The sequence below is a fragment of the Salmo salar genome, chromosome 03 (assembly GCF_965601325.2).
Source record: "Salmo salar chromosome 03, fSalSal1, whole genome shotgun sequence".
NCBI lineage: Eukaryota > Metazoa > Chordata > Actinopteri > Salmoniformes > Salmonidae > Salmo > Salmo salar.
In genome coordinates this window covers 35,928,692-35,954,932 of record NC_138293.1, presented here as the reverse complement: position 1 = coordinate 35,954,932, position 26,241 = coordinate 35,928,692, and the positions used below count along the sequence as shown (strand labels likewise).

The window sequence follows — 26,241 nt, the reverse complement described above, 5'->3', positions numbered from 1 at the left end:
GACACACATCACAAATGTAACATTGAGGTGAATTGAAAAGAAAACTTTGTAGCATTGACACAGAGTCTTTCACAGTATGGAACAACAGCTCTCATCTCTAACTCATATGATACTATGCAGTTAAGGTGTGGTTTTGGGCTAACAAGGATTTTATTCTCCCTAGAATGGGTTCCCTGTCAGAGAAGGAAGCATGGTTCTCCGGTACATTGCTGACCCCACAGACAGTTTCTTGGACCACGCCTTCCAGCCAGCTCCAGGCAAGTGTGCCCCTTGACCTCCCAAAGGGTCTTAACCCGAGAACATGGCTCACTTCCTAAGAAATAGTGATACATTGTGAAGTTTTCCTACCAGAAACGCCTTTATTTTGAAAAGAAGAAGGACCTCTGCTAGGCAATGGCTGCAGGTCATTGTAGAGCGTCTCTGCCATGGTTTAGAAAACTAAAATTGAACATTTTAATAAAGTGTCTTCACTTAGTTCACAGAGTGGTTGTTTACCTGCTGTCATAACTCATTTCTGTTATTTCGCTTCAACAGACTACATGAACCAGAATGGCATGTCGGACATGATGAACCCTGTATACCAGCACCCCGGTCCCCCTCGCACCCTCCTCCCCACCATCTCCTCAGACGACACAGAGACAGAGTACCTGAACTGCTATAAGAACGAGGCAGTGGGGCCTGAGTACCTCAACACCCTCCAGCCCTCTCTCCTCTCCCCCACCACCTCCCCCACCACCTCCAATGGCATCTCCCCCATCACCTCCAGTGGCCTCACCACCACCGCTAACAGCCTTTTCCCCATGTTCAATGGTCTCTCCTCCCCGAGCTCCAATGGCCTCTCCCCCACTTCCAATGGCGGTCTCCACTGCGTCCAGAAATACCTACCCCCGAACAGTATAGATAACCCAGACTACCAGCAGGACTTCACCCCTTCCGTCAAGACCCATGCCAACGGACACATCCCGGCCACAGAGAACACAGAGTACCTAGGCCCAACCTGAGGCCTGTCATCCCCTACCTCCCACTGTGGATGAAAAGAGACAGCGGGTAATAAGGCTTAATATCCCACTGAGAGAAGACATAACGTCTTTGTTTAGCAGGGGTAGCGGTACCATGGACTGCTTTGCAATGTATTTATCCCTGCCTAAATGAGCCAAGTGTGTGTGCTTTCTATTGTTCGCCAGTTGTAGTACGGTACAGTGCTGGGAAAGTCTCCTCATTCCAAAAACTCTTACATTTCAAATGGAGTCTGAGCTGATAGTTTGATGAGATGAGACAGAAATGAGGCTCTTGATGTTTAACTCCATTGGGTGAAAGAAAAGCAAGAGAATACCTTAGGCCTATACTTTCAGACACTGTGGCCCATATCAGAAACCCATAGGTGTCATGTTGCACAAAACAATGTTGTGATACGAAAGTGGAGAAACAATATTACTAGACAAAATAGCGTATCCTTCAATCCTTGAGATCAGATGCTCTTGTGAAAGAAATGTAAAAACACTTATATGCCCTTTTCTTGCCAACACATAAACGGTACATGTACTAGAAGATGGCACTGATACAGTATTGGTGTATTGAGTATATAGTATTGGGTATTTAGCTCCCACATCTAAAGGGCTGGAACTGTTAGAACAATAGTTGGACGTCTGAGCCCTTCTGTGTGGAACCTACAGTTTGAGACCTGCTGGAGTCAAATGTTGCTGAACGTTAGTGTAGGAAGTGGGAAGGAGGAGGCCCTCATCGGAGTCTGATGGTGGCTGGTCCATGGAGGGCGTTGATGGAGGAACCCCTGAAACCTTGCAGGACTCTTCCTAAAGAAGCGCTTAACGAGGACACATCAATGGCAAATAATGCTCTTGATGACTTTGCTGGAGGCTTTATAACTTTCATCATATAGCCAGATGGGAGAGACACTGGCCCCTGTTGGTGACCCATTGTAACTGCATCAACATTGGGACATCGGTGTTGCTTATTATTGTTTTGTACAGTAAGGCCTTTCATTCTAACACTACATCGTTAAATCTTCTCACAGCTTTAAAGTCTTGCACTCTTGCAGGTGCCCAAACTTTCAAAAATGAATCTCTTTCCTAGTTTTAAATGAACATATTAAATAGCTACTTGTCATTTGAGAGCCTGCTGTTTGACAGAGGTCCATGTATAGATAAGTATGAAATGATGTTATGTACAATATATTCAATATGGCCACCTATAAATGATCCTATCAACATTCCTCATCTAAATGGTCTTGCCACTTTATATATAAATATGCAGTTATTGATGAACTGTAATTATTTCCTTTCAAAGTGAAAATGAATAAAACGTATTTATATTGAACTATTTTGCTTGTTTTTTGAAAGACCTATTTACATATTTGGACTGACAATCTGAGTGTTTTTCATTCTGTTTTACTTAGCTGAACAAACAAGATTATTAAGGGTCTCATGTAACAAAAAAAGAAATAAAATACATTTAATCGTTACTGTAATGAAGGCCTAAAGAGTCCAGGCTTGAATGTTCTGTGTGTCAACGTGAGAAGGGTGCAATAGCCGCCTTGCCATTCGGGGCGTACAAAACGTTAAGACACTTTCCTAATAACGAGTTGCACCTAGGGCTGTGGCAGTCATGACATTTCGTCAGCTGGTTATTGTCATGTAAAAGACTGCCGGTCTCACGGTAATTGACCGTTAATTAACATAAACATATTTAGCATCTCCAGGCCTCCACTCATTCCCAGTTGTCTTGAACACACTGAAGTCGGAAGTGGAAGATTTACAAGTTCCCAGTTGTTTGGAACCCTGCATTAATCTCACCAGCGGGAGGGCGAGAGCAACAGAGAATCCGCTTCTCACGGTCCTTGCTCTCTCCCTCCCTTCCTGCGGTGATGCTGACCAGAGGGGGGGGGGGGGGTTACCGTTTTTCACCTGATGGCGAAACACAGCATCTGCTTCATGCACAAATGAATGTTGTGCCTATGACTACAGAAAATGAAATATACTGTACTTCGATATTACAATAGACACGACGAACTGCTAATAATAAAATCGCAAGGCTATCAATACACTTAGCTACTCATTCATTGCAGCGGAAGTAGGGAGAAGCATTTTATGTTTTGTAATAGTATTGAATAAAAACATTATTGACAGCGCTGAATTAAAAACTTAAACATGAACTCACTTATAAAAACACCAGCTCTTTGCTGTATTCTTTGACAGTCTCGATTTAGTTACAGATCTCCAGGTCCACCTGGTAGGCAAGGTTTGTCTTTTCAGACAAATAAAATGGTTCAAAATGGGAACACTTGCCTACCCGGTGCACAGGGCTTCTGATTTAAGTACTACCAACAGCACAACATAAAAAAAATATTTATTTTGGCTTTTCTGTAGAAATGTTTGGTGATTGACTAGGAATGCCTTGAAGATCGACCAGTCTATCAGAATCAACCAGTTGGTGACCACTGGCCTACACCATCAATAAATGTATTAATTATTGTAGGCTGGTCTAAATAAACATTATGATATGAAGAAAATGTATTTCAGAAGAACAGAATATGAGTTGGCCTACTGCATGTTATCTGGCTATGGGCCATGCCAGAGACTTTAGGCTTGTTCATTTGGCAGACAAGATATGTTTATAATGCTTACCATTATTTAATATTATATGATTTTATACTAAGAATAATAGAATTGAACTTAGCTGAATAAAATAGAAAGGGTATTTTTCCCATTCCAGAGCAAGGGTGCGTACTAAGTGGCTATGTTGAGCATTAAAGTGATCGTTTGAAACAGATCCTATATGCTAGATTCAGAGTTATTTGGGAACTTTAGCTGTGAATTATACAAACCTTAGAATGTCTTCTAAATCAAAACATATATGGGCTGCATGATGTGACTAGGTTATTGATGATTAGAGAGTTGCAAAAAACAGCTTGTGCTCTGTTACTTGCCTTAGGCTGCAGACGCTGTTCTCTCATCAAGTGATCATATTTTCACCCATCAGACTATTCTCAATTTAATCTTGTCCTTACTAATATTGCAGCGGAGACTTTCTTCCTTTCAGCCACAAGAGCATTAGTGAGGACGGGCACTGATGTTGGGCGTTAAGGCCTGGCTCGCAGTTGGCGTTCCAATTCATCCCAAAGGTGTTCGATGGGGTTGAGGTCAGGGCTTTGTGCAAGCCAGTCAAGTTCTTCAACACCATCTCAACACCATTTCTGTATGGACCTCGCTTTGTGCATGGGGGCATTGTCATGCTTAAACAGGAAAGGACCTTCCCCAAACTGTTGCCACAAAGTTGGAAGCACAGAATCATCTAGAATGTCATTGTATACTGTAGTGTTAATATTTCCCTTCACTGGAACTAAGGGGCCTAGCCCGAACCATGAAAAACAGCCCCAGACCATTATTCCTCCTCCAGCAAGCTTTACAGTTGGCACTATGCATTGGGGCAGGTAGTGTTCTTCTGCCAAACCAAGATTTGTCCGTCGGCGCCAGATGGTGAAGCGTGATTCATCATTCCAGAGAACGCGTTTCCATTGCTCCAGAGTCCAATGGCGGTGAGCTTTACACCACTCCAGCCGATGCTTGGCACAGCGCATGATGATCTTAGGCTTGTGTGCGGCTACTCGGCCATGGAAACCCATTTCATGAAGGTCCTGAACAGTTCTTGTGCTGATGTTGCTTCCAGAGACAGTTTGGAACTCAGTAGTGAGTGTTACGAGGACAGATGATTTTTCTACGCTACGCACTTCAGCACTCGGCGGTCACGTTCTGTTAGCTAGTGTGGCCTACCACTTTGTGGCTGAGCCATTGTTGCACCTAAACGTTTACACTTCACAATAACAGCACTTACAGTTGACCGGGGCAGCTCTAGCAGGGAATCAATTTGACGAACTGACTTGTCGGAAAGGTGGCATCCTATGACGGTGCCACGTTGAAACTCACTGAGATCTTCAGTAAGGCCGCTTACCCACAATGTTTGTCTATGGAGATTGGCTGTGTGCTCAATTTTATACACCTGTCAGCAATGGATGTGGCTGAAGTTCACTAATTTGAAGGGGTGTTTACATACCTTTGCATAGATTGTGTATTAGATTTAGAATGGCCCATTATCAAATGTGCAGGAACAGGGGTAGGTGAAAAAATAAGTCATCTGTGTGCACTGGAATAGTGAACGGAGGCCGTTTTCCCACTGGTTGGTTTTTCAATCATGCCAGGTAGACTACTCTTGATATTTTACTGCAGCCATCAACCACTGTTTGAGGAGCATGCAGCCTCTCCCTGCGTGGCAGGTGATATTCTGCCCAAACTCTGTATGCCATGGGCTCTCCAACCCGGTTCCTGCAGCTACCCAAGTGCTTAATTTGGGAATCCAAGTAAAATATGATAGTAATATGTTTTCACAACGAAACATATTTTATTAAACTGTTGACAGCCCCTCTCTAAGTAAACCCCCCGGCGTGCGGTAGGCTATGTATTGTTAACAGCACAATCAATATTCTAATTCGGGGGGGTTCGGGCTTGAGCTAATATATACAGTTTCTTCGGAAAGTATTCAGACACCTTGACTTTTTGACCATTTTATTTAGTTACAGCCTTATTCTAAAATGTATTAAATAAATTAAAAATCCTCAGCAATCTACACACAATGCACCATAATGACAAAGCGAAAACAGGTTTTCAGAATGTTTGCAAATGTAATAAAAATTAAAACAGAAATACCTTAAATACCTTAAGTATTCAGACCCTTTGCTATGAGACTCGAAATTGACCTCAGGTGCATCCTGTTTCCATTGATCATCCTTGAGATGTTTCTACAACTTGATTGGAGTCTACCTGTGGTAAATTCAATTGATTTGACATGATTTGGAAAGGCACACACCTGTCTATATAAGGTCCCACAGTTGACAGTGCATGTCAGAGCAAAAACCAAGCCATGACGTGGAAGGAATTGTCCTTAGAGCTCCGAGACATGATTGTGTCGAGGCACAGATCTAGGGAAGGGTAAAAAAAAAAATGTCTGCAGCATTGAAGGTCCCCAAGAACACAGTGGCCTCCATCATTCTTAAATGGAATAAGTTTGGAACCACCAAGACTCTTCCTAGAGCTGGCCGGCTGGCCAAACTGAGCAATCGGGGAGAAGGGCCTTGTTCAGGGAGGTGACCAAGAACCTGATGGTTTTGGAAACAAGATTCTCTGGTCTGATGAAACCAAGATTAAACTCTTTGGCCTGAATGGACCATCAATACGTGAAGCATGGGGGTGGCAGCATCAAGCTGTGGGGATGTTTTTCAGTGGCAGGGACTAGGAAACTAGTCAGGATAGAGGCAAAGATCAACACAGCGAAGTACAGAGACATCCTTGATGAAAACCTGCAAAAGGTGCTTCAACAAAATATTGAGTGAAGGGTCTGAATACTTATGTAAATGTTTTTCTTTATTTTTTACTATTTTCTACATTGCAGAATAATAGTGAAGACATCAAAACTATGAAATAGCACATATGGAATCATGTAGTAACTAAAAAAGTGTTAAACAAATCAAAATATATTTTATATTTGAGATTCTTCAAAGTAGCCCCCCTTTGACGACAGCTTTGCACACTCTTGGCATTCTATCAACCAGATAGCTTCATGAGGTAGTCACCTGGAATGCATTTCAGTTAACAGGTGTGCCTTGTTAAAAGTTAATTTGTGGAATTTCTTTCCACATATGCGTTTGAGCCAATCAGTTGTGATGTGACAAGGTAGGGTTGGTATACAAAAGATAGCCCTATTTGGTAAAAGACCAAGTCCATATTATGGCAAGAACAGCTCAAATAAGCAAAGAAAAAACGACAGTCCATCATTACTTTAAGACATGAAGGTCAGTCAGTCTGGTAAATGTCAAGAACTTTGAAAGTTGCCGTAAGTGCAATCGCAAAAACCATCAAGCACTATGATGAAACTGGCTCTCATGAGGACTGCCACAGGAAAGGAAGACCCAGAGTTACCTCTGCTGCAGAGGATAAGTTCATTCGAGTTTACTACACCTCAGATTGTAGCCCAAATAAATGCTTCACAGAGTTCAAGAAACAGACACATCTTAACATCAACTGTTCAGAGGAGACTACGTGAATCAGGCCTTCATGGTCAAATTGCTGCAAAGAAACCACTACTAAAGGATACCTATAAAAAGAAGAAACTTGCGTTTGCCAAGAAACACGAGCAATGGACATGAGACTGGTGGAAATCTGTCCTTTGGTCTGATTAGTTCAAATTTGAGATTTTTGGTTCCAACCGCGTGTCTTTGTGAGAAGCATAGTAGGTGAACGGATGATCTCCGCATGTTTAGTTGGAATGGAGGAGGAGGTGTGATGGTGTGGGGGTGCTTTGCTGGTAACACTGTCGGTGATTTATATAGAATTCAAGGCACACTTAACCAGCATGGTTACTGCAGCATTGTTCAGTGATACGCCATCCCATCTTGTTTGCGCTTAGTGGGACTATCATTTGTTTTTCAACAGGACAATAACCCATAACACATCTCCAGGCTGTATAACGGCTATTTGACCAAGAAAGAGAGTGATGGAATACTGCATCAGATGACGTGGCCTCCACAATCACCCGACCTCAACCCATTTGAGAGGGTTTGGGATGAGTTGGACCACAGAGTGAAGGAAAAGCAGCCAACAAATGCTCAGCATATGTGGGAACTCCTTCAAGACAGTTGGAAAAGCATTCCTCATTAAGATGGTTGAGAGAATGCCAAGAGTGTGCAAAGCTGTCATCAGGGCAAAGGGTGGCTACTTTGAAGAATATAAAATATATTTTGATTTGTTCAACACTTTTTTGGTTACTACATGATACCATATGTGTTATTTTATAGTTGTGATGTCTTCACTATTATTCTACAATGTAGAAGATAGTAAAAATAAAGAAAAACCCTTGAATGAGTAGGTTTGTCCAAACTTTTGACTGGTACTGTATTTATTTTAAATTTAGGACATGTGGGAGGCAGAGGCGTTCCAGTACAGTAGGTGGCGTTAATGCACAATAACGTTGGATGCCAGCCGCCGATAAACACCACAGAAAAAGGGGCAGGGGCGACAAGGTTAGGTAGCTAGCCGCGCCTGTCGGTTACTGTGTTCTGTTAACGACGGCAGGTGTTCAGAAGGTGGGAGAGAAGGATGCTATGTGCTAACTTAGCCAGCTAGTCCTAAAGAAGATTAAGATACACAGCAGGTGGGAGGCTGGGGCGAAACCATTTGCTAGCACACAGTGTCACCGCAGCCTCCCCGTGAAGGAACCAATGAGATGCTCGAGTGGGACGCAGTTGCGGGATGCAGTTGCAGGCTGTGGTCAAAGCCAAGAAAACGTTGCACAATGTTACTAGAGTGTGTCCGCACTATCCAATCCTGGCTGTGGCAGCAATGTGCAAAACGGTTGTTCTCCTGTCACCAATGCCGTAATGAACAAGTCAGAGGAGTAACAGGAAAACTCGGAAGTCTTTTTGAGTAGAGGATGGGGCGCTTATCAGGAAGAAGCTATTTCTTTTTGTTTTACATCTTCATCATTTTGACAGAGGGACATTATAAATGGGTAAGTCAACCTACGTGTTAAATAGCTTTCTGGACGGGAGACTTTTAGCTAAGTAGCTAATCTCTTCTTATTGTGTATCTATATTTATCTTGCTGTCAGTCACCGGTAGGTATCTAAAGTGTGTCAAGCGAGCTAAATCATTGTCAAAAAGCAAAACAAGGCCTGTTCACTTTTAGCCGGTCCTGGTAGTGTTTGTTCGGCGTAAAGTTGGCTTGGTAGGTAGTGTTAGCTAGCATCTATCAACCAGCATCATTTGGCCAGCTAAAGTGCTATAGCTACAAATTGTGCAAGCAGCCAGTTCAGCCAATGTGAGCTCCGTGTCGGCAGGCGATTGCTAGCTAACTAAATGATCTTGTATGGTGATAAAACGTTTAACGAACTAGCTAGGACGCAAACAGCTAGTTCTAGCCATCTAATCTAACCCATACATTGCGAAATATTTTTGCGTCACTGTCACGCGATTATCATGTAGCTAGACGAAACTCATTCATCAACTGCAACAAGATAAAGGAAATGGCCACATGTTTTTCACCAATCTAATATTTGCGTGATATGGGCATACATGTAAAATATTCGGACTCGAGAAGTGAGACAAGATCTTTAAAGCCACTGATTATGCATCCTCTATCTCCTGCTCCAATAAACAACTTTTATTGCGAAAGAAAATACAATCCACACTAAAATAAACCCAACCCAAAGCAATTGTGTTGAACATATTTGGTCTCGTGGAATGGTATTCAATAGCCCATTGTCAAAATGGACAATTGCTGTCTTTGTACTCGCGGATTAATTTGCATCCCCAAGATGAACTAGGGCTGTATTCATTAGTCGGATTCCGTTGCAAAATGTTTGGTCTGTTAAATGTTTTGCAACGGAAACCTTTTACGGTTTACTCTAGGAAGAACAACACGGAAATAACGGGAGGAACCTACCTACATTTGTCCAAAAGAAACTCTTGTTTTCGTTGCAAAACGTTTTCCATTTGGAGTAAACTGTGTCTGCTGCAAAAACGTTTTACTGCAGAATCGGCTTAATGAATACACCCCAGGACTCCTCATTCCTACAGTCAAATAATGTCCCATAGACAACTCATGCAGCAAAAGGGCAATTCATTTTAAGATGTGGAAACAGTGTTTTATGCGGTAGCAATAGTGAAAACTACTGTAATTGGAGACCTGTATCCTCAAGGAAAGAACTAGAGTTTCTCTTCTGAATTTTCCCTTTCAATCAGACATTTGAATGACATTACTCAGCCTGTTAAGTGTCTGGCCATCCTCCTCAGAGGCAACTGATTAAGTGGTTTGTGGTGGATGGTGGGGGCCTTCAACTTCATCCCACGTTGAAACACAAGGCCGGTGTGTCAGAACAGACATAGGCTACGAGGAGGACGGCTAAGGTCTGGTCACAGAAAAATACGTGGGTTAAAGGCCTCAAACACACCCCACTTCAAAAGCATGTGCAATAAGTTATGATGCATGTTGGAAGTCATTTGACAGTAGTTTAGACGTAGTAAGTTCAGTCTGGTTTGTCTTAACAGTTCATCTTACTTGAAACCCCCTGACACTGACAATTAGGGTACCAACCAAGTCTCATTCAGGTGAGACAACATTCAAAAGAACAGGGTACCAAAGGGAACATAGTGTACTGTGCATTCATCAGTCAGTACAACAAAGAGAGAAATGTGTGCTAGGAAGTTAACCATCAAAATAGTAAATGAAATTAGCAAGAGAGACCACAGCACGTGATTGCCAGAAGTTAAGGTTGTATTTTGGGACCTGAAACACAGGGGTTCTCTCGAGGTGCATAGTAGACTAATATTACATTCAGATCTGGTATAGAGAAAAAAGTCAAATTAACCCAAAGGTGCAGAATATGTCGGCTCACTTGCGCTTTAATTTAACAAGAATATCATTTGGGTTTCAGCTGTCTTTATCATTGAACAAAAGCATAATGCACATAATGCTCTGTGATATTCCTTGACATTTACACAGTAGGGCAATTCCACAGAAACATAATTCTGCTGAGTCTGATTTTCACCTTAAAATCAAATGAGGTTGGTATAGGAGGACGGGCTCATTGTAATGGCTGGAATGGAATAAATGGAATGCAGAGAAACGTGGTTTCCATAGGTTTGATACCATTCCATTCCAGCCATTACAGTAAACCCATCCTCCTATAGCTCCTCCCACCAGCCTCCACTGCCCATTACATTTTAGTCATTTAGCAGATGCTCTTATCCAGAGCGACTTACAGTAGTGAATGCATACATTTCATGCATTTTTTTTTTGTTGCACTGGCCCCCCCGTGGGAATCGAACCCACAACCCTGGCGTTGCACACACCATGCTGGCGTTGCAAACACCATGCTCTACCAACTGGTTGTTTAATGCAAATAGTCCGGGTGGCCCTTTGATTAATTGTTTAGCTGTTTTATGGCTTGGCACTCTGATACCTCTTGCCGTGCGGTAGTAGAGAACAGTCTATGACTTGGAATTACGGTGAAATCAGTTTTTTTTATGTGACCATGTTTTCTAAAAACTCTGTTAAATATCTGCTCAAAGTAATCAGGTGTCAGCTATGACATGATACCTTGAGTTAGAAAACATCTCTTTTGGTTATTGAACTACAGTACATTATACTGTAGTCTAGTGTACTGTACTAAACTATACTCTACTTTTGACTGTATTGTACTCTACTCTGCTTCACTGTACTGTCCAAACTTGTGAAACATCAATGTCTACGATAGGGGCAAATCAGAACCACTTACCAATCATGGACATCTATGTTTGTGCTAACGTCCGTGGACATTGAAATCAAGGCCAGGGCGGACTGACCAAATTGAAACTATTTTTCAACGTCCGTGGATGTCTGGTGTCGGTCGATACTCAGAGGGAGGGGGTTGTCCAGAATGTTTTCATACTCTTGCCTTTGAGGATCAGACAACAGAAAGAGAAAGAAAACAGTTGGAACATAACAGTATGTCAGTGGAAGAGAGGACAGTAGCAGGTCACCCAACTGTGGTTTGTTGTTCGTACTATTTTTGGCAATTTTCTGGTGTTTTGTGGTGGAAAACTGACCAGGTCGAGCATATCGCCTCATACTAGATAGACGGACTAGAAATGTTTTAACGATGAATTGAATTGCCACTACCTGTTGCACACAACAAGCTTCCATTCTCTCTGTCACAAGGGGATTTATGACTGATTTTAAGATGAAATCGTCAACCCTGTTCCAGTTAACCCTTTCACTTTATTTGCCACATAATGGGCACTTACTTTAGTATTTTTTTTTGCTCTGAGAAGAGGACCAAGTAGGAAAAAACTGAGTGCACTAGGCTATATACAGTGATGCCTGACACCAGCTTATTGTAAATTGAGACTATCCTTTCCCCCTACCCCAATACAATCTATTCATAGGTTGCACCTCTGGTCACTCGGTTGCGTCATGCCATTTGTTATGAACGTTCTCAAGCCGCCCTCTACACTATAGTGCCTGGAAGTACGATGGCATTGCTAAAGTAGTCAAATATTCAGTAAAAAACAACTTTGGCAGCATTATCGTGTCGTCAAATTTACTTTAGACAGATGGCAATGTTGTCGTTAGCTAGCAAAGTTCGTCAAAATTAGCTAGCAATTCAAAATGATGTCAAAAGTTTTCCTACTACACTGAACATACATGTAAAGTGTTGGTTTCATGAGCGGAAGAAAAAAAATCCATGAAATATTCCATACACACAAAAAGCTTATTTCTCTCAAATTTTGTGTACAAATGTGTTTATATCGCTGTTAGTGAGCATTTCTCCTTTGCTGCGGTGTGGCATATCAAAAAGATGATTAAACAGCATGATCATTACACAGGTGCACCTTGTGCTGGGGACAATAAAAGGCCGCTTTAAAATGTGCAGTTTTGTCACTCGACACTATGCCACAGATGTCTCAAGTTTTGGTGCTGAGGAGTATTTCTGTCTGTAATAAAGCAGACAAATATGGCTGGGCCTGGCTGCCAAGTGGGTGTGCCTATGCCCTCCAAGGGCCACCCATGGCTGTACCCCTGCCCAGTCATGTGAAAGCCATAGATTAGAGCCTAATTAATTAATTTAAATGGACCGATTTCCTTATATGAACTGTAACTCAGTAAAATCTTTGAAATTGCTGGATGTTTGCGTTTTATATTTTTGTTCAGTATAGTTATTTGCCTCCTTTTGAATGTCATTGTATTTCCAAGCCACTCTAATGCACTTTTGATGAAATCTTCATCAGAACTCATTGACGATGCATTGAGTAGAATGCTCAGTTGGGCATCAGTCCAAAACGAACGTTCAAATAACAGTTTTTCTCTATGAAGTAACGATAGAAGTAGCTGATGCCAATGGGCTACATGGACACTGAAAAGACAATTCAAAGGGGGAAATATAGCATGTATGTCAACTGTTCCATGGATGTGTTTGTGCAGGTGTGTGAGTTTGTGTATATGAATGGAAGTGTGTGGGATGGTGAATATGAATGTGTAGGAGGGTGGTAGAGAATGGGTGTGTGACTGCATAGAGTATATGTTGGGCGGGAATGGATGAGTAAGTCCGGGTGTAAGTGTGTCTGAGAGGTAGGGAGATGGGAGGTTGGGACAAGCTTGGGTGGGATTAAAGGGGAGAAAACGGAGAGGGATGGGTTTGGCTTGGGAGAGAGCGAAGGAAGGATTTAACTATACTACACTTAGGGCTGTCTCCGACAAAAATAAAATCTTAATGTTCTTTCGACCAATCGATTGGTCAATTTTAAAACGTGTATTTTCCATATAGACACAAATTATGCGTTTTAATCAAATCAACTATATAGGCTGAGCTTGTCTGATGCTTTAATTGCACTGTTTGATGAAATAATTAAGGCACACAAATGACTAGAGGGAGCCCGATCGCAATTGATTTGATTGTGCCGGACAGCGAGTGGCTGTCCCTGTCCTTGTTCTAACCCCCTACTCCCTCACCCCCGCTTCCTCCCATGTGCCCCTTGATTGATTACATCTGAGATTATGAGAAATTCTCTCTCTCTCTCTCTCTCTCTCTCTCTCTCTCTCTCTCTCTCTCTCTCTCTCTCTCTCTCTCTCTCTCTCTCTCTCTCCTCTCTCTCTCTCTCTCTCTCTCTCTCTCCTGCAGCAACTACCACATAACATCAATAATTCTGTCCGTGTTGCTGACTCCTTCAACCCTTGCTCTCTTTACTTGACACATGTATGCATTGCATGCACGTGACCAATAGGGGCTGATCTATAGCATATCATAATCACATCAATAAATTGTTATAATAAACTCCTAACACGTGACAGAAAAATGGATGCAGAGGACGTGACGAATAAACTCGAACCGGGGGAATGTTTACTGGTTGCTCAGGAGGTAAAGGGGAAGTCAGATCTGTGGAATAAATTTGACTAGTTGTGAAAAATACTGGAGATCAAGAAAAAGAAGGTAAGAATTAAGCGCTGTGTGCATATGACTTGTGCCAAACAGGTGCTGTTAGTTTACAATCTAATTTTCCTGACCGTTTGGAACCATTTTAAACGACACTAAATAAATGATAAGCATACCAGAGTCTGTAACGTTTTTTTGTAAAGCCTTTATTACAGCAAAGACAGTCGCAAAGACAGAACGGTTTATGTATCGTTTATGCAAATGTATGAAAGGGTTGCTTTATTTCATTTTAAAAACTAAAATCATTGACTCATGCTGTGTGATGACATGAACGAACGAATGAATGATTGATTGGAAAAAAGTAGCCTATATAGCCAATATAACTATTGAAATGTAGGCCTAAGGAAGATACGGTATTAAGACTAAACAGGATGCGCTCTTAGGCCTACCGCTGGATGGTGGTTATTCAAGGCTGCGATACTAAGCCTACTAATGATAATGACATGACTTATTATAGTGATGATCATCATATATATATATATATATAAAAATTTTCGGACAACTTGGAACAGTGTAAATAAATGATAATACCAGAGAGGCTGTTCTTATGGAAAAAGTGTAAAGCCTTTATTACAGCATAGCAAAGATTAAAAACAGCCGAAGTTGTGAAGTTGTTTATCCGACATGTTGTGGTTTCGTGAGGCTTGGTGCTCACGGAATCAGTAGGCTATTAAACAAACACTGAAACAGAAGCAGGATCTGCTTTATTTCTGTATATACAGTTCCTGTGGAAAGTATTCAGACCACTTGACTTTTTTTTAACGTTACAGCCTTATTCTAAAATGGATTTAAAAATTAGCAATCTACACACAATACCCCATAATGACAAAGCAAAACTAGGTTTTTCGAACATTTTGCACATTTATAAAAAAAATATAGTACAAAAATACCTTATTTACATGAGTATTCAGAACCTTTGCTGTGAGACTCGAAATTGAGCTCAGGTGTCTCCTGTTTCCATTGATCATCCTTGATGTTTCTACAACTTGATTGGAGTCCACCTGTGGTAAATTCAATTGGTTGGACATGATTTGGAAAGGCATACGCTTGTCTAGATAAGGTCCCACAGTTGACAGTGCATGTCTTTGCAAAAACCAAGCCATGAGGTCGAAGAAATTGTCTGTAGAGCTCCGAGACAGGATTGTGTCGAGGCACAGATCTGCAGGCGGGTACCAACATTTTTATTCCACCATTGAAGGTCCCCAAGAACACAGTGGCCTCCATCATTCTTAAATGGAAGAAGTTTGGAACCACTAAGACTAATCCTGGAGCTGGCTGCCCGGCCAAAATGAGCAATCGGGAGAGAAGGGCCTTGGTCAGGGAGGTGACCAAGAACCCGATGCTCACTCTGACAGAGCTTTGGAGTTCCTCTATGGAGATGGGAGAACCTTCCAGAAGGACAACCATCTCTGCAGCACTCTACCAATCAGGCCTTTATGGTAGAGTGGCCAGACGGAAGCCACTCCTCAGTAAAAGGCCCATGACAGCATGCTTGGAGTTTACCAAAAGGCACCTAAAGACTCTCAGACCATGAGAAACAAGATTCTCTGGTCTGATGAAACCAAGATTGAACTCTTTGGCCTGAATGCCAAGCGTCATTTCTGGAGGAAACCCGGCACCGTCCCTACAGTGAAGCATGGTGGTGGCAGCATTATGGTGTTTAAGAATACGCCCTTTTCACGGCGGCAGGCAGCTTGGCAGGTAGGAGCGTTGGGCCAGTAACCGGAAGGTTGCTGGGTCGAATCCCCGAGCTGACAAGGTAAAAACCTGTCGTTCTTCCCCTGAGCACGGCAGTTAACGCGCTCTTCCCCGGCCGCCTAAGACGTGGATGTCGATTTTTAAGGCAGCCCTCCGCACCTCTCTGATTTAGAGGGATTGGGTTAAATGCACAGTGGTGTAAAGTACTTAAGTAAAAATACTTGAAGTACTACTTTAGTATTTTTGGGGGCATCTTTACTATTTATATTTTTGACAACTTTTACTTCACTACATTCCCAAATAAAATATTGTACTTTTTACTCCATACATTTTCCCTTCAGCCCAAAGTACTCATTACATTTTCAATGCTTAGCAGGACAGAGAAATTGTGAAATTCCCACCATTATCAAGAGAACACGTGGTCATCCCTACTGCCTATGGTCTGGCGGTCTCACTAAACACATGATCTTTTGTAAATAATTTCTGAGTATTGGTGTGTTCCCCTGTCTATCCGTACATTTTAAAAAGAAGATCATGGTGCCGTCTGCTTTACTTAATATAAGGAATTTTAAATGATTTATACTTTAACTTTTTATACTTAAGTATATTTCAGCAATTCAGTAAACAAAAAAAGAAAGTCCCTTTTTCAGGACCCTGTCTTTCGACGATAATTCGTAAAAATCCAAATCCTTCATTGTAAAGGGTTTAAACACTGTTTCCCATGCTTGTTCAATGACCCATAAACAATTAATGTACATGCACCTGTGGAACGGTCGTTAAGACACTAACAGCTTACAGACGGTAGGCAATTAAGGTCACAATTATGAAAACTTAGGACACTAAAGAGGGCTTTCTACTGACTCTGAAAAACACCAAAAGAAAGATGCCCAGGGTCTCTGCTCATCTGCGTGAACGTGCCTTAGGCATGCTGCACGGAGGAATGAGGACGGCAGATGTGGCCAGGGCAATAAATTGCAATGTCCGTACTGTGAGACGCCTAAGACAGCGCTACAGGACGGACAGCTGATTGTCCTCGCAGTGGCAGACCACGTGTAACAACACCTGCACAGGATCGGTACATCCGAACATCACACCTGTGGGACAAGTACCGGATGGCAACATCAACTGCCCGAGTTACACCAGGAACACACAATCCCTCCTCCAGTGCTCAGACTGTCCGCAATAGGCCGAGAGAGACTGGACTGAGGGCTTGTAGGTCTGTTGTAAGTCTGGTGAGGACCTGCCATCACCGGCAACAACGTCACCTATGGGCACAAACCCAACGTGGCTGGACTAGACAGGACTGGCAAAAAGTGCTCTTCACTGACGAGTCACGGTTTTGTCTCAGCAGGGGTGATGGTCGGATTCGCGTTTATCGTGGAAGGAATGAGCATTACACCGAGGCCTGTACACTGGAGAGGGATCGACGTGGAGGGTCCGTCATGGTCTGGGGCGGTTTCTTTTTTTGCTGAGTTTATGTTGGGTGACTTTCACTTGAGTAACTTTCGGTGTCTATACTTTACTCAAGTATGGCAATTGGGTACTTTTTCCACCACTGTAAATGTGGAAGACACATTTCCCTTATCCCAGCACACAGACCAAGAAGGCAGTTTTCTGATGTTGAATTGTAGCTTACATGGAGAAAAATACAAAGTGATTTCATTGTATATCCCACCAGGGGCAAAGCTGGTGTTTTTTGTTGTTGATAAAATTCAAGCTATATTAGATCAAATCCAGACAGGAACTATTATTTTAGCAGGCGGCCTAAATCATAGCAATTAAAAAGGCAAATTCAAGGGACCTCCAAAGAGGATGAGAGATGTCATCTCTACAAATAATGTACAGGACACCTGGAGTTTACTATTCCCAACTACAAAAGACTACTTTATTTCTCAAATTAAGAAAAGCTATTAAAGAATTAATTCAAAAAAGTACACTGCTTAAAAAAATAAAGGGAACGCAAACATTGTTGTTTAACTCCAAGTCAATCACACTTCTATGAAATCAAACTGTCCACTTAGGAAGCAACACTGATTGACGATAAATTTCACATGCTGTTGTGCAAATGGAATAGACAACAGGTGGAAATTATAGGCAATTAGCAAGACACCCCCAATAAAGGAGTGGTTCTGCAGGTGGTGACCACAGACCACTTCTCAGTTCCTATGCTTCCTGGCTGATGTTTTGGTCACTTTTGAATGCTGGCGGTGCTTTCACTCTAGTGGTAGCATGAGACTGAGTCTACAACCCACACAAGTGGCTCAGGTAGTGCAGCTCATCCAGGATGGCACATCAATGCGAGCAGTGGCAAGAAGGTTTGCTGTGTCTGTCAACGTAGTGTCCAGAGCATGGAGGTGCTACCAGGCGACAGGCCAGTACATCAGGAGACGTGGAGGAGGCCGTAGGAGGGCAACAACCCAGCAGCAGGACCGCTACCTCCGCCTTTGTGCAAGGAGGAGCAGGAGGAGCACTGCCAGAGCCCTGCAAAATGACCTCCAGCAGGCCACAAATGTGCATGTGTCTGCTTAAACAGTCAGAAACAGACTCCATGAGGGTGGTATGAGGGCCCGACGTCCACAGGTGGGGGTTGTGCTTACAGCCCAACACCGTGCAGGACGTTTGGCATTTGCCAGAGAACACCAAGATTGGCAAATTCGCCACTGGCGCCTTGTGCTCTTCACAGATGAAAGCAGGTTCACACTGAGCACATGTGACAGACGTGACAGAGTCTGGAGACGCCGTGGAGAACGTTCTGCTGCCTGCAACATCCTCCAGCATGACCGGTTTGGCGGTGGGTCAGTCATGGTGTGGGGTGGCATTTCTTTGGGGGGGCGCACAGCCCTCCATGTGCTCGCCAGAGGTAGCCTGACTGCCATTAGGTACCGAGATGAGATCCTCAGACCCCTTATGAGACCATATGCTGGTGCGGTTGGCCCTGGGTTCCTCCTAATGCAAGACAATGCTAGACCTCATGTGGCTGGAGTGTGTCAGCAGTTCCTGCAAGAGGAAGGCATTGATGCTATGGACTGGCCCGCCCGTTCCCCAGACCTGAATCCAATAGAGCACATCTGGGACATCATGTCTCGCTCCATCCACCAACGCCACGTTGCACCACAGACTGTCCAGGAGTTGGCGGATGCTTTAGTCCAGGTCTGGGAGGAGATCCCTCAGGAGACCATCTGCCACCTCATCAGGAGCATGCCCAGGCATTGTAGGGAGGTCATACAGGCACGTGGAGGCCACACACACTACTGAGCCTCATTTTGACTTGTTTTAAGGACATTACATCAAAGTTGGATCAGCCTGTAGTGTGGTTTTCCACTTTAATTTTGAGTGTGACTCCAAATCCAGACCTCCATGGGTTGATAAATTGGATTTCCATTTATTATTTTTGTGTGATTTTTGTTGTCAGCACTTTCAACTATGTAAAGAAAAAAGTATTTAATAAGATTATTTAATTCATTCAGATCCTAGGATGTGTTATTTTAGTGTTCCCTTTATTTTTTAGCAGTGTATTTAAAAAAAAAAAAAATGTTCTGATCCATTTATGGGCTCCCGAGTGGTGCAGCGGTCTAAGACACTGCATCTCAGTGCTAGAGGCGTCACTACAGACACGCTGGTTCGAATCCAGGCTGTATCATAACAGGCCGTGATTGGGAGTTCCATTAGGGCGGCGCACAATTGGCCCAGCGTTGTCCGGGTTTGGCCGGTGTTGGCAGTCATTGTAAATAAGAATTTGTTCTTAACTGACTTGTCTAGTTAAGTAAAGGTTCCATATATATATATATATAGAACCTTTACTTAACTAGACAAGTCAGTTAAGAACAAATTAAGAACAAATTCTTATATATTTTTATTTTACTGGGTTCACATAGTGATATTAGATCATTCTCCGGAATAATACTTAGAAATTATACATAGACCCGAAATGTATTAAATACGTAAAAAAAAAAATATCCTTTTACCATTACAACTGTAGACATAGAGGACAGAGGAAGAGCAGTTCCCCGGTATAATTTGGTGCGGTTTTAATCCCATAGCCCTGACAAAATGAATACACACCAAACCAGTTATAATTATAAAAGATAAAGATCTAAATGTGTTAATTAGAAACAACACAATTAATGACAATTTTAAAAGCTATGAGAATCTTTATAAATCAGAATTAAACAATAGTTGGACTGATCCTTCTTAGAATCAACAACTCTAAAGCAATTAACAGCAGTCAAATGATCACAAACCGATCACTCAAAATAATTTAGACATTGATAAAACATTTGCCAGGAATTGATGGCTTTTCTATTTGAATTCTATTGAACATTTTGGGACAAAGTAGCACCCCTATTTACACATGACAACACATGTTACTCAATTCAGTGCTTCCTAGTTCCATGTATCAGTTATTTCAGTTATATTTAAAACCAAGAAAATGTGGAGTCCCCTCTTTATTACAGACCCATAAGTTTAATAAATTGTGGCAATAAAATATCAAAGCTCATAAGCAATAGAATGGCAAAAGTCTTACCAGACCTGATACATATTAAAAATAGACACTTACAAAAATAGAAGAACATGTTTCAGTTTAATACAAGATATACATTTTTCAATATTTGGTGTTGATGCCGAAAAGGCTTTCGACCATCTTGAATGGTCTTTTCTGTTGAACACTGGAAGCTTTCAACTTTCCAGCTGAAATAATACATTTAATAAAAATATGATTTAAATGTCCTAAAACAAAAATATACACAAATAATACATTATATGATGAAATTGCTTTAGAACATCCCTGTCGTTGCCCCTTTCTAGCTCCCCGCTCCTGTTTGCACTGGCAATTGAATCACTTGCAAAAAATAATTCGACAGGACTCAAACGTAACAGGTATTGGTAAACATGAAAATAAACTTATTTGCAGATCTCCTGATATACCTGACCAATATTGGACACTCAATGCCCCCATTGCAAAAAATATATATATCTGAATAGTTTCAAGATAATCTCAGGATATAAAATGAATGTGGAAAAAAGGTTAACACAGACATACACACACTCTCTCCCTTCCTCACACACACACACTCTCTCTTTCTCCCTCTCTCATAAACACATACACCTCTCTCTCGCCCGCAAACACATACTGCTCGCAACTTTTATAGTTTAGACTTACATTAAGCCTATATGAATCCTACCTTTTGAAGCACATCTCATGAGTAGCAGACCCTTCTCCTTTCTTCCCCCTGTGCCAATCTAATTAGCCTAGACCTACTGTCAAGTTACCAGGTTGTTAGCTAGCTAGGTAACATGACTGAACAACGTTGTTAGTTATCAAACCAATAATTAGCGACCCAGGATTAATTTAAAGCGGCCCGCGACATGGTTTGTGAAATTATATACACTGAACGAAAATAAACTCAACATGAAACAATTTCACCGATTTGACTGAGTTACAGTTCATATAATGAAATGAGTCAATTGAAATCTATTAATTAGTTCTACATCTATGGATTTCACATGACTGGGGAATACAGATATGCATCTGTTGGTCACATATCTTAAATAAAGGTAGGGGCTGTGGATCAGAAAACCAGTCAGTATCTGGGTTTGACCACCATTTGCCTCATGCAGTGCAAAACTCTCATTTGCATAGAATTTATTGTTGTCTGTGGGATGTTGTCCCACTCCTTTTCAAAGACTGTGTGAAGTTTCTGGATATTGGCAGGAACTGGAACATGTTGTCGTACACGTCAATCCAGAGCAACCCAGACACGCTCAATTGGTGATATGTCTGGTGAGTATGCAGGCCATGGAAGAACTGGGACATTTTCAGCTTCCAGGAAATGTGTATAGATCCTTGTGACATGGGGCTCGGCATTATCATGCTGAAATATGAGGAGATGGTGGCGGATAAATGGCACGACAATGGGCCTCAGGATCTCGTCACGGCATCTGTGCATTTAAATTGACGTCAATAAAATGCTGTTGTGTTCGTTGTCCGTAGTTTATGCCTGCCCACACCATAACCCCGCCACCACCATGGGGCACTCTGTTCACAATGTTGACATCAGCAAAACGCTCGCCCACACCACGCCATACACGTTGTCTGCCATCTACCCGATACAGTTGAAACCGGGATTCATCCGTGGAGAGCACACTTCTCCAGCGTGCCAGTAGCCATCGAAGGTGAGCATTTGCCCACTGAAGTCGGTTATGACACCAAACTGTATTCAGGTCAAAACCCTGGTGAGGACGACGAGCACGCAGATGACTTTCTCCGAGAATGTTTCTGACAGTTTGTACAGAAATTCTTCGGTTCTGCAAACCCACAGTTTCATCAGGTGGCTGGTCTGACGATCCCACGGGTGAAGAAGCTGGATGTGGAGGTCCTGGGCTGGCGTGGTTAAACGTGGTCTGCGGTTGTGAGGCCGGTTGGACGTACTGCCAAATTCTCGAAAACTATGTTAATGTTATTGTAGAGAAATGAACATAAAATTCTCTGGCAACAGCTCTGGTGGACATTCCTCCAGTCAGCATACCAATTGCACGCTCCTTCAAAACTTGAGACATCTGTGGCATTGTGTTGTGTGACAAAACTGCACATTTTAGAGTGGCCTTTTATTGTCCCCAGCACAAGTTGCGCCTGTGTAATAATGATCATGCTGTTTAATCAGCTTCTTGATATGCTACACCTGTCAGGTGGATGGATTATATTGGCAAATGAGAAATGCTCACTAACGGGGATGTAAACAAATTTGTGCGCCACATTTTTGAGATATATGCTTTTTGTGCGTCTGGAAAATTTCTGGGGTCTTTTATTTCAGCTCATGAAACATGGGACTAACACTTTAGATGTTGCGTTTTATATTTTGGTTCAGTATAAAAATGTTGGTATCATGACGTTTTGGTACTGTGATATTACCGTCGTATTGTTATACCGTCGAGCACTTCTAAGAACATGAACAACGTCATAGTTCAGAACACCATAACAATATGAAAGAAAATTCAACGTATTCTACAAGGACCAATCTCTCGCCATTAAAAAAAAACCACCCTATGGAACAATCCTTGGATAGTTTTTCAGAATTCACAGATAAATTGGTCCACATGGAAAACTAAAGGTATAGAAACTGTAAATGACTCGGTACAATGCGTTTATATCAATGAAATAATTACAAATCTATTTTAGACTGACCAATGTAGATAGTTTCATATCAATACATTTCGGTTTGAAATCTTTTGGGCATCAGAGTAATCTTGAGGGAATCCTATTTGAGTCAGAAAAGGATATTCATATGATAGGTAAGCTATATAAAACCTTGCAGAGACCCAATTGACAATCTCTGAGGAAAAAAATATGACCTATTGGAACCAAGATTTAAAAGGAACTGATATTGGCACAAGATGGAGGGAATGTTGGAACATGGCTAAGGAAATTACAGTTAACGAAAATGTACGCTTAATCCGGTATAAACTAAAGTATAGATTCTACAGAACAATGGCAGAGTCATGTCTTAAGTGTAAAACTAACAATGACGTAGTAATCCATGCCTTTTGGGATTGTGGTAAAGTCTTGGGAGCTGTTGGTGGAGTTAGAAAGTTGCCTGTCAGAAGTATTACAATGTACATTTTACTTTTTTCCGCCTGTCTGCATATTTCAAGACATGGCATATGAGGGTGCAGTGAGAGACCACATTTATTGGATGAAACATTTCTCATCACTCTAAAAAAAAAAAAAATTAAATTAAAAAAAAGTTTTACTTAAACTGGAAATCAACCAATACTCTATTGTTAACACAATGGAAAGGCCATTGCAGTTTGCTTTGGTTGTGTTTTGGGTTATGTTGTGCCCATTTAGGAACTGAATGGTAAATGATGACTGGAGCCAGTGGCCACGCCCACTTGGGCATAGAGTTTTATTTGGTTTGTTTAAGTTGGCAATCAGACATTTTTAAAGTGCAAAAGTCTGTGTCACTATGTTACCAGTGGAATTGCCCTCTTGATAATGCCATGATTAAGAATAATCATAAATGAATCATGATGAGTGAGATGCCGTTCAGAGGCTACAATAAAACGAGCTCTAACCTCTCACCATTACCAATAGCAGCAAAAGGTTAGAATGTTTTTGAGTGGCAAGACACTCATCATTATTCACCATTCATTCATGATTATCCATAATCATGGTAGTATAGCATCCACATGAATGTGGAAGTGTTCAGCAACATCTTCTATTCTTACTTACAAAAAAGGGACTCCAAAATGGCACAAGACATTCACCATTCAGTTCCTATTGGACAAAACACAACCAAAACAAACCACAAATGCATCCAACAAGTTTGTAGTCTGCAGCTTGATGTAGTCATTGCATGCAAGGAATATGGGCTCAAATACTAATCTTTTGACTGCTTTAATACACTATTTGGCCTAAGTGAATTTGTCCAAATACTTAGGACTTCTTCAAATGGGGAATAGCCTACATGAGGTGCTTTTATTTCTAAATGTTAAACGGATATGTATGAAAATACCCTGAATTAAAAGCTGACAGTCTGTATTGTCACCTAATAAACTCAGCAAAAAAATAAACGTCCCCTTTTCCGGACCCTGTCTTTCAAAGATAATTCATAAAAATCCCAAAACACTTCACAGATCTTCATTGTAAATGGTTTAAACACTGTTTTCCTTGCTTGTTCAATGACCCATAAACAATTAATGTACATGCACCTGTGGAACGGTCGTTAAGACACTAACAGCTTACAGACGGTAGGCAATTAAGGTCACAGTTATGAAAACTTAGGACACTAAAGAGGGCTTCCTGCTGACTCTGGAAAAACACCAAAAGAAAGATGCCCAGGGTCTCTGCTCATCTGCGTGAACGTGCCTTAGGCATGCTGCGAGGAGGCATGAGGACTGCAGATGTGGCCAGGGCAATAAATTGCAACGTCCGTCCTGTGACAGCGCTACAGGGAGACAGGACGGACAGCTGATCATCCTCGCAGTGGCAGACCATGTGTAACAACGCCTGCACAGGATCGGTACATCCGAACATCACACCTGCGGGACAGGTACAGGATGGCAACAACAACTGCCAGAGTTACACCAGGAACGCACAATCCCTCCATCAGTGCTCAGACTGTCCGCAATAGGCTGAGAGAGGCTGGACTGAGGGCTTGTAGGCCTGTTGTAAGACAGCTCTTCACTGACAAGTTGCGGTTTTGTCTCACCAGGGGTGATGGTCGGAGTCGCGTTTATCGGCGAAAGATTGAGCGTTACACCGAGGCCTGTACTCTGGAGCGGGGTCGATTTGGAGGTGGAGGGTCCGTCATGGTCTGGGGCGGTGTGTCACAGCATCATCAGACTGAGCTTGTTGTCATTGCAGGCAATCTCAATGCTGTGCGTTAGAGGGAAGACATCCTCCTCCCTCATGTGGTACCCTTCCTGCAGGCTCATCCTGAAATGACCCTCCAGCATGGCAATGCCACCAGCCATACTGCTCGTTCTGTGCGTGATTTCCTGCAAGACGGGAATGTCAGTGTTCTGCCAATCCCAGCGAAGAGCCCGGATCTCAATCCCATTGAGCATGTCTGGGAATGTGTTGGATTGGAGGGTGAGAGCTAGGGCCATTCCGCCAAGAAATGTCCAGGAACTTGCAGGTGCCTTGGTGGAAGAGTGGGGTAACATCTCACAGCAAAAACTGGCACATCTGGTGCAGTCCATGAGGAGGAGATGCACCCCCCTTTGTTTCAGGGACACATAATTTGAATAATGTTAGTCACATGTCTGTGGAACTTATTCAGTTTATGTCTGAATCTTATGTTCATACAAATATTTAGACATGTTAAGTTTGCTGAAAATAAATGCAGTTGACAGTGAGGACGTTTCTTTTTTTTTTTTTTTTTTGCTGAGTTTGAGACCTATCTAAAATGCTGGAGTATAAAATCAAATTAAAGTTTTTCGCTTCACTGTCCAAATACATATTAATGGGAGTGTATGTAGCCTACAGAACATCACATTTAAAGTTCTGATAAGCCAAAGAGAATTTCCATCACTTACACCTCTCACAAGACTAATGTTAAGATTGTTTGTTTGTTTGTTTTTGGTCCCCCTATCCTCTCAGGTTCAAGCCCAGCACTGTGTGTGGTACGGTGAGTGTGGGGAGTCCGATAAGGTCCCGGGGAAGAAGTACAACTGCAACTATACAGGACCACCTATCCCACTCCCAGCAGAGGGCCATGAGCTGCTCACAGTAAGGTTTATCATGGAAGCTTTTTTTTGAACTGGTTCTGTATGTTTTCATTGCACTTCTGAAATTACGCTTGACTCCAATTTTAATGTTCTCACATGTTTTACTTGAACAAAACCAGGTTAGGTCATCTAAATGATCCCGGTTCTTGTTTTGTGTGTGTAGGAACTGTGTCCAGGCTATGACTATGGGAACCAGAGTCTGTGCTGCGATGTCCAGCAGCTGCAGACTCTTCAAGGGAGCCTTCAGTTTCCCCTACAGTTCCTCTCTCGGTACGCACC

At 42.2% G+C, this 26,241-nt stretch overlaps 2 protein-coding genes across 2 annotated transcripts in view; both read left to right on the top strand.

Annotated features, from left to right (window-relative positions):
- LOC106600426 (epidermal growth factor receptor) overlaps window positions 1-2,334 on the top strand; it is a 53,872-nt gene extending 51,538 nt beyond the window's left edge. Inside the window, exons 26-27 of the mRNA XM_014191766.3 lie at window positions 164-257; window positions 535-2,334. Of these exons, the coding sequence (XP_014047241.2) occupies window positions 164-257; window positions 535-1,001 (561 nt within the window). The 3' untranslated portion in view covers window positions 1,002-2,334. The remainder of the gene's footprint in view (window positions 1-163; window positions 258-534) is intronic.
- A 5,733-nt stretch (window positions 2,335-8,067) lies between these two features.
- Window positions 8,068-26,241, top strand: part of LOC106600427 (NPC intracellular cholesterol transporter 1) — a 31,931-nt gene continuing 13,757 nt past the window's right edge. The window contains exons 1-3 of the mRNA XM_014191768.3: window positions 8,068-8,574; window positions 25,835-25,963; window positions 26,126-26,232. Coding sequence (XP_014047243.3) covers window positions 8,497-8,574; window positions 25,835-25,963; window positions 26,126-26,232 — 314 coding nt within the window. The 5' untranslated portion in view covers window positions 8,068-8,496. The remainder of the gene's footprint in view (window positions 8,575-25,834; window positions 25,964-26,125; window positions 26,233-26,241) is intronic.